General features: G+C 41.3%; 1 protein-coding gene across 3 annotated transcripts in view; it reads right to left on the bottom strand.

Moving 5' to 3' along the window:
* The window catches only part of chd5 (chromodomain helicase DNA binding protein 5), a 132,994-nt gene that overhangs the window by 49,400 nt on the left and 66,726 nt on the right, over nucleotides 1–16,868 (bottom strand). For all 3 annotated transcript variants that reach the window (XM_061977626.1, XM_061977627.1, XM_061977628.1), the window contains exons 20-25: nucleotides 13,243–13,374; nucleotides 9,011–9,128; nucleotides 8,534–8,658; nucleotides 8,177–8,423; nucleotides 5,377–5,549; nucleotides 2,537–2,711 (exon numbers count right to left, since the gene is read on the bottom strand). In XM_061977626.1, coding sequence (XP_061833610.1) covers nucleotides 2,537–2,711; nucleotides 5,377–5,549; nucleotides 8,177–8,423; nucleotides 8,534–8,658; nucleotides 9,011–9,128; nucleotides 13,243–13,374 — 970 coding nt within the window. The remainder of the gene's footprint in view (nucleotides 1–2,536; nucleotides 2,712–5,376; nucleotides 5,550–8,176; nucleotides 8,424–8,533; nucleotides 8,659–9,010; nucleotides 9,129–13,242; nucleotides 13,375–16,868) is intronic.

Here is a 16,868-nt window from a genome sequence, read left to right as displayed (position 1 = left end):
CTATGTCATCACAACATTAGGACTGCATGACTCCTATGTCATCACAACATGAGGACTGCATGACTCCTATGTCATCACAACATTAGGACTGCATGACTCCTATGTCATCACAACATGAGGACTGCATGACTCCTATGTCATCACAACATGAGGACTGCATGACTCCTATGTCATCAAGACATTAGGACTGCATGACTCCTATGTCATCACAACATGAAGACTGCATGACTCCTATGTCATCAAGACATTAGGACTGCATGACTCCTATGGCATCACAACATGAAGACTGCATGACTCCTATGTCATCACAACATGAGGACTGCATGACTCCTATGTCATCACAACATGAGGACTGCATGACTCCTATGTCATCACAACATGAGGACTGCATGACTCCTATGTCATCAAGACATTAGGACTGCATGACTCCTATGTCATCACGACATTAGGACTGCATGACTCCTATGTAATCACAACATGAGGACTGCATGACTCCTATGTCATCACAACATGAGGACTGCATGACTCCTATGTCATCAAGACATTAGGACTGCATGACTCCTATGTCATCACAACATGAAGACTGCATGACTCCTATGTCATCACAACATGAAGACTGCATGACTCCTATGTCATCACGACATTAGGACGGCATGACTCCTATGTCACCACAACATTAGGACTGCATGACTCCTATGTCACCACAACATTAGGACTGCATGACTCCTATGTCATCACAACATGAGGACTGCATGACTCCTATGTCATCACAACATGAGGACTGCATGACTCCTATGTCATCACAACATGAGGACTGCATGACTCCTATGTCATCACAACATGAGGACTGCATGACTCCTATGTCATCACAACATGAGGACTGCATGACTCCTATGTCATCACAACATTAGGACTGCATGACTCCTATGTCACCACAACATTAGGACTGCATGACTCCTATGTCATCACAACATGAGGACTGCATGACTCCTATGTCATCAAGACATTAGGACTGCATGACTCCTATGTCACCACAACATTAGGACTCCATGACTCCTATGTCACCACAACATTAGGACTGCATGACTCCTATGTCACCACGACATTAGGACTGCATGACTCCTATGTCATCACAACATGAGGACTGCATGACTCCTATGTCATCACAACATTAGGACTGCATGACTCCTATGTCACCACAACATTAGGACTGCATGACTCCTATGTCATCACAACATGAGGACTGCATGATTCCTATGTCATCAAGACATTAGGACTGCATGACTCCTATGTCACCACAACATTAGGACTGCATGACTCCTATGTCATCACAACATGAGGACTGCATGACTCCTATGTCATCACAACATGAGGACTGCATGACTCCTATGTCATCACAACATTAGGACTGCATGACTCCTATGTCACCACAACATTAGGACTGCATGACTCCTATGTCATCACAACACGAGGACTGCATGACTCCTACGTCACCACGACATGAGGACTGCGTGACTCCTATGTCACCACAACATGAGGACTGCATGACTCCTATGTCACCACAACATTAGGACTGCATGACTCCTATGTCATCACAACATGAGGACTGCATGACTCCTATGTCATCACAACATGAGGACTGCATGACTCCTATGTCATCACAACATGAGGACTGCATGACTCCTATGTCACCACAACATTGGGACTGCATGACCCTTATGCCATCACAACATTAGGACTGCATGACTCCTATGTCACCACAACATTAGGACTGCATGACTCCTATGTCATCACAACATGAGGACTGCATGACTCCTATGTCATCACAACATTAGGACTGCATGACTCCTATGTCATCACAACATTAGGACTGCATGACTCCTATGTCATCAAGACATTAGGACTGCATGACTCCTATGTCATCACAACATGAGGACTGCATGACTCCTATGTCATCACGACATTAGGACTGCATGACTCCTATGTCACCACAACATGAGGACTGCATGACTCCTATGTCATCACAACATGAGGACTGCATGACTCCTATGTCATCAAGACATTAGGACTGCATGACTCCTATGTCATCACAACATGAGGACTGCATGACTCCTATGGCATCACAACATGAAAACTGCATGACTCCTATGTCATCACAACATGAGGACTGCATGACTCCTATGTCATCAAGACATTAGGACTGCATGACTCTTATGTCATCACAACATGAGGACTGCATGACTCCTATGTCATCACAACATGAGGACTGCGTGACTCCTACGTCACCACGACATGAGGACTGCGTGACTCCTACGTCACCACGACATGAGGACTGCGTGACTCCTATGTCACCACAACATGAGGACTGCATGACTCCTATGTCACCACAACATTAGGACTGCATGACTCCTATGTCACCACAACATTAGGACTGCATGACTCCTATGTCATCACAACATGAGGACTGCATGACTCTTATGTCATCACAACATGAGGACTGCATGACTCCTATGTCACCACAACAGGGTGGACATACCTTGGTCCTCCTGGGTGGTGTCGTTGTAGTTGACCTGCTTGCGGATGCGTTTGCCCTTGCCCAGGTTGCGTGCCAAGTCCTCCTGCTGCTGCTCATAGTGATGGCGCAGGAGTTTCTCCCAGTAATCAGGATCCACGTTCTCTTCCTGCTTGATGATCTCACGCTCCACCTCCTCCTGCGCACACCCACAGCATAGGTGTGCTCATCCTTTTGCACCTGCTTTACTACATTTTTGTCTCTATGACTTCCTGTGTCTGACACTTCTCCCTGTCCTGCACAAAGTTTGCTAAAAGTATCAAAAGCTATGATTTTTAAGCTTAAACGTACAAAATTTGCTAAAATACTAGCGTAAAACGATAGCATGCTAACATGGCAAGTTGGCGCTTCAGTATCAAAATCTATGTATTTTATGTTTGAATGTACAACATTTGCTGAAATGCTAGCGCAAAATGATAGCATGCTAACATGGGAAGTTGCAGTTAAGTATCAAAATCTATGATTTTTAGGTTTAAACGTCCACAATTTGTTAAAATGCTAGCGTAAAGCAATAGCATGCTAACATGACAAGCTGGCGCTAAGTATCAAAACCTATGATTTTTAAGTTTGAACGTACAAAATCTGATAAAATGCTAGCGTAAAAAGTTAGCACGATAACATGGGAAGTTGCAGTTAAGTATCAAAATCTATGATTTTTAGGTTTTAACTTCCAAAATTTGTTAAAATGCTAGCGTAAAGCGATTCATGCTAAAATGGCAAGTTGGTGCTAAGTATCAAAACGTATGATTTTTAAGTTTGAATGTACAAAATCTGCTAAAATGCTAGCGTAAAAAGTTAGCATGCTAACATGGGAAGTTGGCGTTATGTATAAAAATCTATGATTTTTAGGTTTAACCGTGCACAATTTGTTCAAATGCTAGCGTAAAACGATAGCATGCTAACATGACAAGCTGGCGCTAAGTATCAAAACCTATGATTTTTAAGTTTGAACGTACAAAATCTGATAAAATGCTAGCGTAAAAAGTTAGCACGATAACATGGGAAGTTGCCGTTAAGTATCAAAATCTATGATTTTTAGGTTTAAACTTCCAAAATGTGTTAAAATGCTAGCGTAAAGCAATTCATGCTAAAATGGCAAGTTGGTGCTAAGTATCAAAACCTATGATTTTTAAGTTTGAACGTACAAAATTTGCTAAAATGCTAGCGTAAAAAGTTAGCATGCTAACATGGGAAGTTGGCATTATGTATACAAATCTATGATTTTTAGGTTTAACCGTGCACAATTTGTTCAAATGCTAGCGTAAAACGATAGCATGCTAAAATGGCAAGTTGGCGCTTAAGTATCAAAATCTATGTATTTTATGTTTGAATGTACAACATTTGCTGAAGTGCTAGTGCAAAACTATAGCATGCTAACATGGGAAGTTGGCGTTAAGTATCAATATCTATCATGTTTAGAGTTAAAAGCTATGGATTTTAGGTTTAAATGTAAAAAAAACATGCTAAAATGCTATCCTAAAACATTAACATGCTAACATGGCAAGTTGGCATTCAGTATCAAAATCTATGATTTTTTTAGGTTTAAACTTCCAAAATGTGTTAAAATGCTATTGTGAAACATTAGCATGCTAAGAATGCAAGTTGGCATTTGGTATAAAAATCTATGATTATTAGGTTTAAATGTCCAAAATTTGGTTAAATGCTAGTGTGAAACATTAGCATGCTAACATTGGAAGTTGGCGTTAAGTATCAAAATCTATGATTATTAGGTTTAAGCATACACAATTTGCTAAATGCTAGCGTAAATAGTTAGCATGCTAACATGAGATGTTGGCGTTAAGTATCAAAATCTATAATTTTTAAGTTTAAACGTAAAAAAACTTGCAAAAATATTTTTGTCTGTATGACTTCCTGTGTCTGCCACCCCTCCCTGTCCTTTTTTAGCTGTGTGGGGCAGCTGAGGTGGAGGAGGAACATTCCTCGTCTCTTCATCCTCCTCCTTCACCACCTCACCTCTTCATCCTCTTCCTTCACCACCTCACCTCTCCATCCTCCTCCTTCACCACATACTGGGCCACCTCACCTCTCCATCCTCCTCCTTCACCACATACTGGAACACCTCACCTCTCCATCCTCCTCCTTCACCACATACTGGGCCACCTCACCTCTCCATCCTCCTCCTTCACCACATACTGGGCCACCTCACCTCTCCATCCTCCTCCTTCACCACCTCACCTCTCCATCCTCCTCCTTCACCACATACTGGGCCACCTCACCTCTCCATCCTCCTCCTTCACCACCTCACCTCTCCATCCTCCTCCTTCACCACATACTGAAACACCTCACCTCTCCATCCTCCTCCTTCACCACATACTGGAACACCTCACCTCTCCATCCTCCTCCTTCACCACATACTGGAACACCTCACCTCTCCATCCTCCTCCTTCACCACATACTGAAACACCTCACCTCTCCATCCTCCTCCTTCACCACATACTGGGCCACCTCACCTCTCCATCCTCCTCCTTCACCACATACTGGGCCACCTCACCTCTCCATCCTCCTCCTTCACCACCTCACCTCTCCATCCTCCTCCTTCACCACATACTGGGCCACCTCACCTCTCCATCCTCCTCCTTCACCACCTCACCTCTCCATCCTCCTCCTTCACCACCTCACCTCTCCATCCTCCTCCTTCACCACATACTGAAACACCTCACCTCTCCATCCTCCTCCTTCACCACATACTGGAACACCTCACCTCTCCATCCTCCTCCTTCACCACATACTGGAACACCTCACCTCTCCATCCTCCTCCTTCACCACATACTGGAACACCTCACCTCTCCATCCTCCTCCTTCACCACATACTGGGCCACCTTGAAGGAGCTCAGGTACTCGTTCATGTTCTGGATCTCCGTGTCTTCCGTGGCGTCTTGGCTGCGGTCCAGCAGCTTGGAGATGGCGTCGTCGTCGTAGTGGATCACGTTGCCTTCCTCGCCGTCTTTGTTGTCCCCTGTGACATGTGACATGTGACATGTGACATGTGACACGTGACATGTGACATGTGACATGCGACACGTGACATGTGACATGTGACATGCGCAGACAACAACAAACAAGAAGTGGCATATGTTTATTGTTTATGTTGTGGTTTGCAGATTTCAAATATTTGGGCTAGATTTCAGTAAAGCTATCCGTGTCATGTAATTATTTACTCGAAATATAAAACATTGCTATGTTTTAAGTAAGAAAATAAAAAAATATGAGTAGAAAAATAATTATAAAATAAGATATTCTACTACTAAATTATTAAATAATAATATTCATAAATAAGTTATTACCACATTAATAAACATGACAAAATATTATTATTATGATTTCGGAATACAATATATTTGTAAAAAATATATAAAAAATGTAAATATATATGTAAATATATATATATATATTTTTTTAACGTTAGCATGTCATGCTAACATTTGCATCAAACTAAAATAAAACAGTTAGCATACTGACATAATGTCACTAAGTATCAAAACTCTAAATCCATGATTTTTAGGTTCAAACGTACAAAATTTGCTACAATGCTAACGTAAATTGTTAGCATGCTAAAATGGGAAATTGGCGTTAAGTATCAAAATCTCAGATTTTTACGTTTAAACGTACAAAATTTGCTAAAATAGTGTAAAATTATAGCATGCTAACATGGGAAGCTGGCATTAAGTATCAAAATCTATGGTTTTAGATTTAAACGTACAAAATTTGCTAACGTAAAACATTAACATTAACATGGTATGTTCACGTTAAGCATTGAAATCTATTTAAACGTACAAAATCTGCTAAAATGCTGTTGTAAAACGTTAGCATGCTAACATGGAAAGTTGGCGTTAAGTATAAAAATCTTGGATTTTTAGGTTTAAATAAACAAAAATTTGCTTAAATGCTAGCATAAAACAATAGCATGCTAAAATGGGAAGTTCACGTTAAGTATCAAAATCTATGATTTTTAGGTTTAAGTGTCCAAAATTTGCTAAAATGCTACTGTAAAACATTAGCATGATATCATGGTATGTTCATGTTAAGCATTGAAATCTATGATTTTTAGGTTTAAACATCCAAAGTTTGCTAAAATGCCATTGTAAAACGCTAACATGCTAACGTGGGAAGTTGGAGTTAAATATCAAAATCTATGACTTTTAGGTTCAAACATACAAAATTTGCTCAAATCTAGCGTAAAACGTCAGCATGCTAACGTGGAAAGTTGGCGTTAAGTATCAAAATCTTTGATTTTTAGGTTTTAACGTGCAAAATTTGCTAAAATTTTAGCATAAAACGTTACCATGCTAACACGGGAAGTTCACATTATATACCAAAATCTATGATTTTTAAGTTTAAAAATCTTTGATTTTTAGGTTTAAATAAACAAAATTTGCTAAAATGCTAGCATAAAACATTACCATGCTCACATGGGAAGTTCACGTCATATATCATTATCTATGATTTTTAGGTTTAAACATACAAAATTTGCTAAAATGCTAGCGTAAAACGTTAGAATGCTAACATGGAAAGTTGGCGTTAAGTTTAAAAATTTTTGATTTTTAGGTTTAAATAAACAACATTTGCTAAAATGCTAGCATAAGACGTTAGCGTGCTATCATGGTATGTTCACATAAGCATTGAAATCTATGATTTTTAGGTTTAAACATACAAAATTTGCTAAAATGCTAGCGTAAAACGTTAGAATGCTAACATGAAAAGTTGCCGTTAAGTTTAAAAATTTTAGCTTTTAAACATTTGCTAAAATGCTAGCATAAAACGTTAGCGTGCTATCATGGTATTTTCACATAAGCATTTAAATCAATCTTTTAGCTTTAAACATGCAACATTTGCTAAAATGCTAGCGTAAAACGTTAGAATGCTAACATGGAAAGTTGGCGTTAGGTTTAAAAATTGTAGATTTTTAGGTTTAAATAAACAAAATTTGCCAAAATGCTAGCATGCTAACATGGGAACAGTATTTGCAAAATGGCATCAAGTATCACAATTCATGGTTCTTCGGTTGAAATGATTAAAGTGTAATAAAATGCTAGCATAAAACATTAGCATGCTAACATGGGAAGTTGGCGTTATTTTGAAAATCTGTGATTTTTAGGTTTAAATTCACAAAATTTGTTGGTTGAAATGGTTAAAATGTAATAAAATGCTAGCATAAAACATTAGCATGCTAACATGGAAAGTTTGGTGTTATGTATCAAAATCTGTAATTTTTAGCTTTAAATTAACAAAATTTGTTGGTTGAAATTATTAAAATGTAATAAAATGCTAGCATAAAACGTTAGCATGCTAACATGGGAAGTTGGTGTTATGTATCAAAATCTGTGATTTTTTGGTTTAAATTAACAAAATTTGTTGGTTGAAATGATGAAAATTTTGAATATAATTCTAGCATAAAACATGAGCATGCTAACATGGGAAGTTGACATTTATGTATACGAATCTTTGATTTTCAGGTTGAAATATACACAATTTGTTATTAAGCGTGTTAGTGTCTTGGAAGCGGCTCCTCACTGTGGATAAACGAGCTGAGCTCTTGCATCATGGTGAGAAGGTCTTCTAATTAGACATGAGGAAGTTACGTACCCATGGTCCGAGCCGCCTCCATCTCGTCCTTGAACAGCTCCTCCGTTCCGAACTTGAGGATGTCGTCCAGCTCCTGCTTGGACATGGATCCGGTTTTGGAGCCCAGGCCGGGTCGGACCACCAGGTGGGTCAGCATCATCTTCCTCTTGGCCACCTGCGTGATCCTCTCCTCCACCGAGCCGCGCGTCACAAAGCGGTAGATCATCACCTTCCTGTTCTGACCGATGCGGTGCGCTCTGCTGAAAGCCTGCAACACCAGGACTCGGGTCAGCGTGGAACACGAGGACTCGGGTCGGCGTGGAACACGAGGACTCGGGTCAGCGTGGCCACGCATGAAGGTCGGGTGAAGGTCAGTACTTGGATGTCGTTGTGAGGGTTCCAGTCCGAGTCGTAGATGATGACGGTGTCGGCGCTGGCCAGGTTGATGCCAAGTCCTCCGGCTCGCGTGGACAGCAGGAAGCAGAACTGCTGAGCTCCTGGTGCTGTGAGCCAGAACCACAAGTCCAGGTGTGTGAGAACAACAAGTCCAGGTGAGTAACCACTACCAGAACAAGTCCAGGAGTGACTACTACCAGAACAGGTCTTGGTGTGACCACTACCAGAACAAGTCCAGGAGTGACTACTACCAGAACAAGTCTTGGTGTGACCACTACCAGAACAAGTCCAGGAGTGACTACTACCAGAACAAGTCTTGGTGTGACCACTACCAGAACAAGTCCAGGTGAGTGACCACTACCAGAACAAGTCCAGGTGTGACCACTACCAGAACAAGTCCAGGTGCGACCACTACCAGAACAAGTCCAGGTGTGACCACTACCAGGGTAACACACCCACCGTTGAAGCGGTCGATGGCCTCCTGCCTCAGACCTCCAGTGATGCCGCCGTCGATGCGTTCATATTTGTAGCCCTCGAACTCCAGGAAGTCCTCCAGCAGATCCAACATCTTTGTCATCTGCAAAAAGTGGATTTAGTTTTTCCCAAAAACCCCGATGTATCAGATCCGATACATGCATTAAACGTACAATCCCAGTGGTTGACGTGACAGACTGATCCCACAAGATTGACACAAAGAATAAACCACAGACACCTGATTTTTGTAGGAAAACTTTGACAAATTTGAAACCCGTAAAATCCACCCGAAACATCGGACAGTACTCGCTAGCATTAGCTTAGAGTCTGCACCGTACTGAAGGACAAGAATCTGTGGTTTGTAGGTTTAAATGTACAAAATTTGCTAACATGCTAGCATAACACTTTAGCATGCTAACATGGGAAGTTGGCGTCAAGTATCAAAATCTATGATTTTTAGGTATAAGCGTCCAAAATTAACTAAAATGCTATTGTAAAATATTAGCATGCTAACAAGGGAAGCTGAAGTTTAAGTATACAAATCTTTGATTTTTAAGTTTCATGTACAAATTTGCTAAGATGCTAGCATAACATGTTAGCACGCTAATACGGAAAGTCGGCGTTAAGTATCAAAATGTTAGATTTTTAGGTTTAAGCATCCAAAATTTGCTAAAATGCTATAGTAAAACATTACCGTGCTAACATGGGAAGTTGACGTTTAAGTATACAAATCTTTGATTTTGAGGTTTGAATATACAAATTTTGCAAAAATGCTAGCATAACATGTTAGCATGCTAACATGGGAAGTTGGCGTTAAGTATCAAAATCTTTGATTTTTAGGTTTAAGCGTCCAAAATTTGCTAAAATGCTATTGTAAAATATTAACATGCTAACATTAAACATCAAAATCTAAGATTTTTTATTTTAAATATACAACATTTTCGAAAATGCCCTCGTAAAGTATCAGCATGGTAACAGGGAAAGTTGCAGTTAAGTATCAAAGTCTATGATTTTTTAGGTTTAAACTTACAAAATTTGCCAAATTGCTAGCATTACACGTTAGCATGCTAACATTTGAAGTAGACGTTACGTATCAAAATCTTCGATTTTTAGGTTTAAGCATTCAAAATGTGCTAAAATGCTATTGTAAGACATTAACATGCTAACATGGGAAGTTCACGTTAAGCATTGAAATCTAAGATTTTTTGTTTTAAACGTACAAAATTTGCTAAAATGCTATTATAAAGCAACAGCATGGTAACAATGAAAGTTGGCGTTAAGTATCAAAATCTATGATTTTCAGTTTTAAATGTACAACATTTGCTAAAATGCTAGTGTAAAACATCAGCTAGGTAGTAACATGGAAAGTTGGCGTTAACTATCAACATCTATGATTTTTAAGTTTCAACGTAAAAAATTTGCTAAAATGCTAGTGTAAAACGTTAGCATGCAACAATGAAAGTTGGCGTTAAGTATCAAAATCTATGAATTTTAGGTTTAAATGTACACAATTTGCTAAAATGCTAGCATAAAACATTAGCATGCTAACATGGTAAGTTGACGTTTAAGTATACAAATCTTTGATTTTTAGGTTCAAAGGGACCAAATTTGATAAAATGTTAACATTAAACATTAACATGCTAACATGGGAAGTTGACGTTTAAGTATACAATTCTTAGATTTTTAGGTTTAAATATACAACATTTGCTAAAATGCTAGCATAAAACATTAGCATGGTAGCATGGTAAGTTGACGTTTAAGTATACAAATCTTTGATTTTTAGGTTCAAATATACATTTGCTAAAATGCTATCATAAAACAGCAGCATGCTAACATGGGAAGTTAATGTTTTAGTATCAAGATCTATAATTGTTAAGTTTGAACGTACAAAATTTGCTAAAATGCTAGTGTAAAACGTTAGCATGCAACAATGAAAGTTGGCGTTAAGTATCAACATCTATGATTTTTAGGTTTAAATGTACAAATTTGCTAAAATGCTAGCATAAAACATTAGCATTCTAACATGGTAAGTTGACGTTTAAGTATACAAATCTTTGATTTTTAGATCTAAATATACAACATTTGCTAAAATGCTGTCATAAAACATTAGCATGCTAACATGGGAAGTTGATGTTTTAGTATCAAGATCTATAATTGTTAAGTTTGAACATACAAAATTTGCTAAAATGCTAGTGTAAAACGTTAGCATGCTAACATGGTTAGTTGATTTTTTAGTATCAAGATGTATAATTTTTAAGTTTGAAGGTACAAAATTTGCTAAAATGCTAGCATAAAACATTAGCATGCTAACATGGGAAGTTCATGTTTTAGTATCAAGATGTATAATTTTTAAGTTTGAACGTACAAAATTTGCTAAAATGCTAGTGTAAAACGTTAGCAAGCAACAATGAAAGTTGGCGTTAAGTATCAAAATCTATGATTTTTAGGTTTAAATGTACACAATTTGCTAAAATGCTAGCATAAAACATTAGCATGCTAACATGGGAAGTTGACGTTTAAGTATACAAATCTTTGATTTTTAGATCTAAATATACAACATTTGCTAAAATGCTGTCATAAAACATTAGCATGCTAACATGGGAAGTTGATGTTTTAGTATCAAGATCTATAATTGTTAAGTTTGAACATACAAAATTTGCTAAAATGCTAGTGTAAAACGTTAGCATGCTAACATGGTTAGTTGATTTTTTAGTATCAAGATGTATAATTTTTAAGTTTGAAGGTACAAAATTTGCTAAAATGCTAGCATAAAACATTAGCATGCTAACATGGGAAGTTCATGTTTTAGTATCAAGATGTATAATTTTTAAGTTTGAACGTACAAAATTTGCTAAAATGCTAGTGTAAAACGTTAGCAAGCAACAATGAAAGTTGGCGTTAAGTATCAAAATCTATGATTTTTAGGTTTAAATGTACACAATTTGCTAAAATGCTAGCATAAAACATTAGCATGCTAACATGGGAAGTTGACGTTTAAGTATACAAATCTTTGATTTTTAAGTTCAAAGGGACCAAATTTGATAAAATGTTAACATTAAACATTAACATGCTAACATGGGAAGTTGACGTTTAAGTATACAATTCTTAGATTTTTAGGTTTAAATATACAACATTTGCTAAAATGCTAGCATAAAACATTAGCATGGTAGCATGGTAAGTTGACGTTTAAGTATACAAATCTTTGATTTTTAGGTTCAAATATACATTTGCTAAAATGCTATCATAAAACAGTAGCATGCTAACATGGGAAGTTGATGTTTTAGTATCAAGATCTATAATTTTAAAGTTTGACGTATAAAATTTGCTAAAATGCTAGTGTAAAACGTTAGCATGCAACAATGAAAGTTGGCGTTAAGTATCAAAATCTATGATTTTTAGGTTTAAATGTACAAAATTTGTTAAAATGCTAGCATAAAACATTAGCATGCTAACATGGTAAGTTGACGTTTAAGTATACAAATCTTTGATTTTTAGGTTCAAATGGACCAAAATTGATAAAATGCTAACATAAAACATTAACATGCCAACATGGGAAGTTGACGTTTAAGTATACAAATCTTCGATTTTTAGGTTTAAATATACAACATTTGCTAAAATGCTAGCATAAAGCATTAGCATGCTAACATGGGAAGTTGATGTTTTAGTATAAAGATCTATAATTGTTAAGTTTGAACGTACAAAATTTGCTAAAATGCTAGTGTAAAACGTTAGCATGCAACAATGAAAGTTGGTGTTAAGTATCAAAATCTATGATTTTTAGGTTTAAATGGACATTTGCTAAAATGCTAGCATAAAGCATTAGCATGCTAACATGGGAAGTTGACGTTTAAGTATACAAATCTTTGATTTTTAGGTTCAAATGGACCAAAATTGATAAAATGCTAACATAAAACATTAACATGCCAACATGGGAAGTTGACGTTTAAGTATACAAATCTTAGATTTTTAGGTTTAAATATACATTTGCTAAAATGCTAGCATAAAGCATTAGCATGCTAACATGGGAAGTTGACGTTTAAGTATACAAATCTTAGATTTTTAGGTTTAAATATACACAATTTGCTATTAAGCGTGTTAGTGTCTTGGAAGCGGCTCCTCACTGTGGATAAATGACTTGCTGTTAAATTTGAGGCGGTGTTTTGGCAAGACTGTGTACTATTCAGGCACATTTAGGAGAAGGTGAGGCGAAGTAGGACCTGTGAGAAGATGAGAACGCGGTGGCCTTCGTCTTTCAGCTTCTTCAGCATCTTCTGAAGGAGCGTCAGTTTGCCCGAGGACTTGACCAGCTGGTTGCCGTCGTACGAGCCGTTGGGCAAGACCGGAGCCTCCTGTCACAGAGAAGCACACCGTCGACCTCTGAACGGGAGACAGGAAATGCTTCCGAGCGTAAAGAACGCCACCGAGTCGGGCCGGGAATCAAACGGCGGTAAGATTGTGTTCCTGACGCAAGAAGTTCCACATAGCAAAGCACCTGACACACTAGGACACACTAGGACACACTAGGACACACCAGGACACACTAGCACACACTAGCACACACTAGCACAGTGGACCACTTCACTTTCTACACATTCCAGCCTTATTCCAAAATAAAATAAAAAAATGTTTATCCTCAAAATTCTACACACAATACCCCGAACTGGTTTTCAGTGAGGGCCACATCGCAGTCATCAGAGGGCCGATTTTAACAGTGAATAATTTCCCAATTTGCTTATGTATTTTATTATTAAATGTATATTTTTTTTTTAATTCTGTATACTTCATACTAAAATTCTGGTCACCATTTTTTTTAATGCAAAAGCTACAGATTTTTTAAAACATTATATTACGGTAGATGGAAAACAGTACCCGCTGTTTATTTACCATTTTAAAATGGTACCACAGTTATTTTACAGCTTAGTTGCGTTAAGTATCAAAATCCAAGAGTTTTTGTTTTAATCGTACAACATTTGGTGGTCGCTATAGAAACGGCGGTGTGTGGTGCCACAGGGAAGAGGTAGGGGTGGTCGCTATAGAAACGGCGGTGTGTGGTACCACAGCAGCCACGGGGAAGAGGTAGGGGAGGTCGCTATAAGAGGTAGGGGGTGGTCGCTATAGAAACGGCGGTGTGTGTGGTAACACAGCAGCCACGGGGAAGAGGTAGGGGGCGGTTGCTATAGAAACGGCGGTGTGTGGTACCACAGCAGCCACGGGGAAGAGGTAGGGGAGGTCGCTATAAGAGGTAGGGGGTGGTCGCTATAGAAACGGCGGTGTGTGGTAACACAGCAGCCACGGGGAAGAGGTAGGAGGCGGTTGCTATAGAAACGGCGGTGTGTGGTACCACAGCAGCCACGAGGAAGGGGTAGGGGGTGGTCGCTATAGAAACAAGTGTGTGGTACCACAGCAGCCACGGGGAAGAGGTAGGGGGTGGTTGCTATAGAAACGGGTATGTGGCATCACAGCAGCCACGGGGAAGAGGTAGGGGGTGGTCGCTATAGAAACGGCGGTGTGTGGTAACACAGCAGCCACGGGGAAGAGGTAGGGGGCGGTTGCTATAGAAACGGCGGTGTGTGGTACCACAGCAGCCACGAGGAAGAGGCAGGGGTGGTTGCTATAGAAACGGGTGTGTGGTACCACAGCAGCCACGGGGAAGAGGTATTGGTGGTCGCTATAAGAGGTAGGAGTGGTCGCTATAGAAACGGGTGTGTGGTACCACAGCAGCCACAGGGAAGAGGTAGGGGTGGTTGCTATAGAAACGGTGGTGTGTGGTACCACAGCAGCCACGGGGAAGAGATAGGGGTGGTCGCTATAGAAACGGGGGGGTGTGGTACCACAGCAGCCACGAGGAAGAGGCAGGGGTGGTTGCTATAGAAACGGGTGTGTGTGGTACCACAGCAGCCACGGGGAAGAGGCAGGGGTGGTTGCTATAGAAACGGTGGTGTGTGGTACCACAGCAGCCACGGGGAAGAGGTAGGGGTGGTTGCTATAGAAACGGGTGTGTGGTACCACAGCAGCCACGGGGAAGAGGTAGGGAGTGGTCGCTATAGAAACGGTGGTGTGAAGTACCACAGCAGCCACGGGGAAGAGGTGTTGGTGGTCGCTATAAGAGGTAGGGGTGGTCGCTATAGAAACGGGTGTGTGGTACCACAGCAGCCACAGGGAAGAGGTAGGGGTGGTTGCTATAGAAACGGTGGTGTGTGGTACCACAGCAGCCACGGGGAAGAGGTAGGGGTGGTTGCTATAGAAACGGGTGTGTGGTACCACAGCAGCCACGGGGAAGAGGTAGGGGTGGTTGCTATAGAAACGGGTGTGTGGTACCACAGCAGCCACGGGGAAGAGGTAGGGGTGGTTGCCATAGAAACGGGTGTGTGGTACCACAGCAGCCACGGGGAAGAGATAGGGGTGGTCGCTATAGAAACGGGGGTGTGTGGTACCACAGCAGCCACGGGGAAGAGGTAGGGGTGGTTGCTATAGAAACGGGTGTGTGGTACCACAGCAGCCACGGGGAAGAGGTAGGGGTGGTTGCTATAGAAACGGTGGTGTGTGGTACCACAGCAGCCACGGGGAAGAGGTAGGGGTGGTTGCTATAGAAACGGGTGTGTGGTACCACAGCAGCCACGGGGAAGAGGTAGGGGTGGTTGCTATAGAAACGGGTGTGTGGTACCACAGCAGCCACGGGGAAGAGGTAGGGGTGGTCGCTATAGAAACGGGTGTGTGGTACCACAGCAGCCACAGGGAAGAGGTAGGGGTGGTTGCTATAGAAACGGTGGTGTGTGGTACCACAGCAGCCACGGGGAAGAGGTAGGGGTGGTTGCTATAGAAACGGTGGTGTGTGGTACCACAGCAGCCACGGGGAAGAGGTAGGGGTGGTTGCTATAGAAACGGGTGTGTGGTACCACAGCAGCCACGGGGAAGAGGTAGGGGTGGTTGCTATAGAAACGGGTGTGTGGTACCACAGCAGCCACGGGGAAGAGGTATTGGTGGTCGCTATAAGAGGTAGGAGTGGTCGCTATAGAAACGGGTGTGTGGTACCACAGCAGCCACGGGGAAGAGATAGGGGTGGTCGCTATAGAAACGGGGGTGTGTGGTACCACAGCAGCCACGAGGAAGAGGCAGGGGTGGTTGCTATAGAAACGGGTGTGTGTGGTACCACAGCAGCCACGGGGAAGAGGCAGGGGTGGTTGCTATAGAAACGGTGGTGTGTGGTACCACAGCAGCCATGGGGAAGAGGTAGGGGTGGTTGCTATAGAAACGGGTGTGTGGTACCACAGCAGCCACGGGGAAGAGGTAGGGAGTGGTCGCTATAGAAAGGGTGGTGTGAAGTACCACAGCAGCCACGGGGAAGAGGTGTTGGTGGTCGCTATAAGAGGTAGGGGTGGTCGCTATAGAAACGGGTGTGTGGTACCACAGCAGCCACAGGGAAGAGGTAGGGGTGGTTGCTATAGAAACGGTGGTGTGTGGTACCACAGCAGCCACAGGGAAGAGGTAGGGGTGGTTGCTATAGAAACGGTGGTGTGTGGTACCACAGCAGCCACGGGGAAGAGGTAGGGGTGGTTGCTATAGAAACGGGTGTGTGGTACCACAGCAGCCACGGGGAAGAGGTAGGGGTGGTTGCCATAGAAACGGGTGTGTGGTACCACAGCAGCCACGGGGAAGAGATAGGGGTGGTCGCTATAGAAACGGGGGTGTGTGGTACCACAGCAGCCACGGGGAAGAGGTAGGGGTGGTTGCTATAGAAACGGGGGTGTGGTACCACAGCAGCCACGGGGAAGAGGTAGGGGTGGTTGCTATAGAAACGGTGGTGTGTGGTACCACAGCAGCCACGGGGAAGAGGTAGGGGTGG

The sequence above is a fragment of the Nerophis lumbriciformis genome, linkage group LG18 (assembly GCF_033978685.3).
Source record: "Nerophis lumbriciformis linkage group LG18, RoL_Nlum_v2.1, whole genome shotgun sequence".
Taxonomy (NCBI): Eukaryota; Metazoa; Chordata; class Actinopteri; order Syngnathiformes; family Syngnathidae; genus Nerophis; species Nerophis lumbriciformis.
This window is presented reverse-complemented; position numbering and strand designations above follow the sequence as displayed.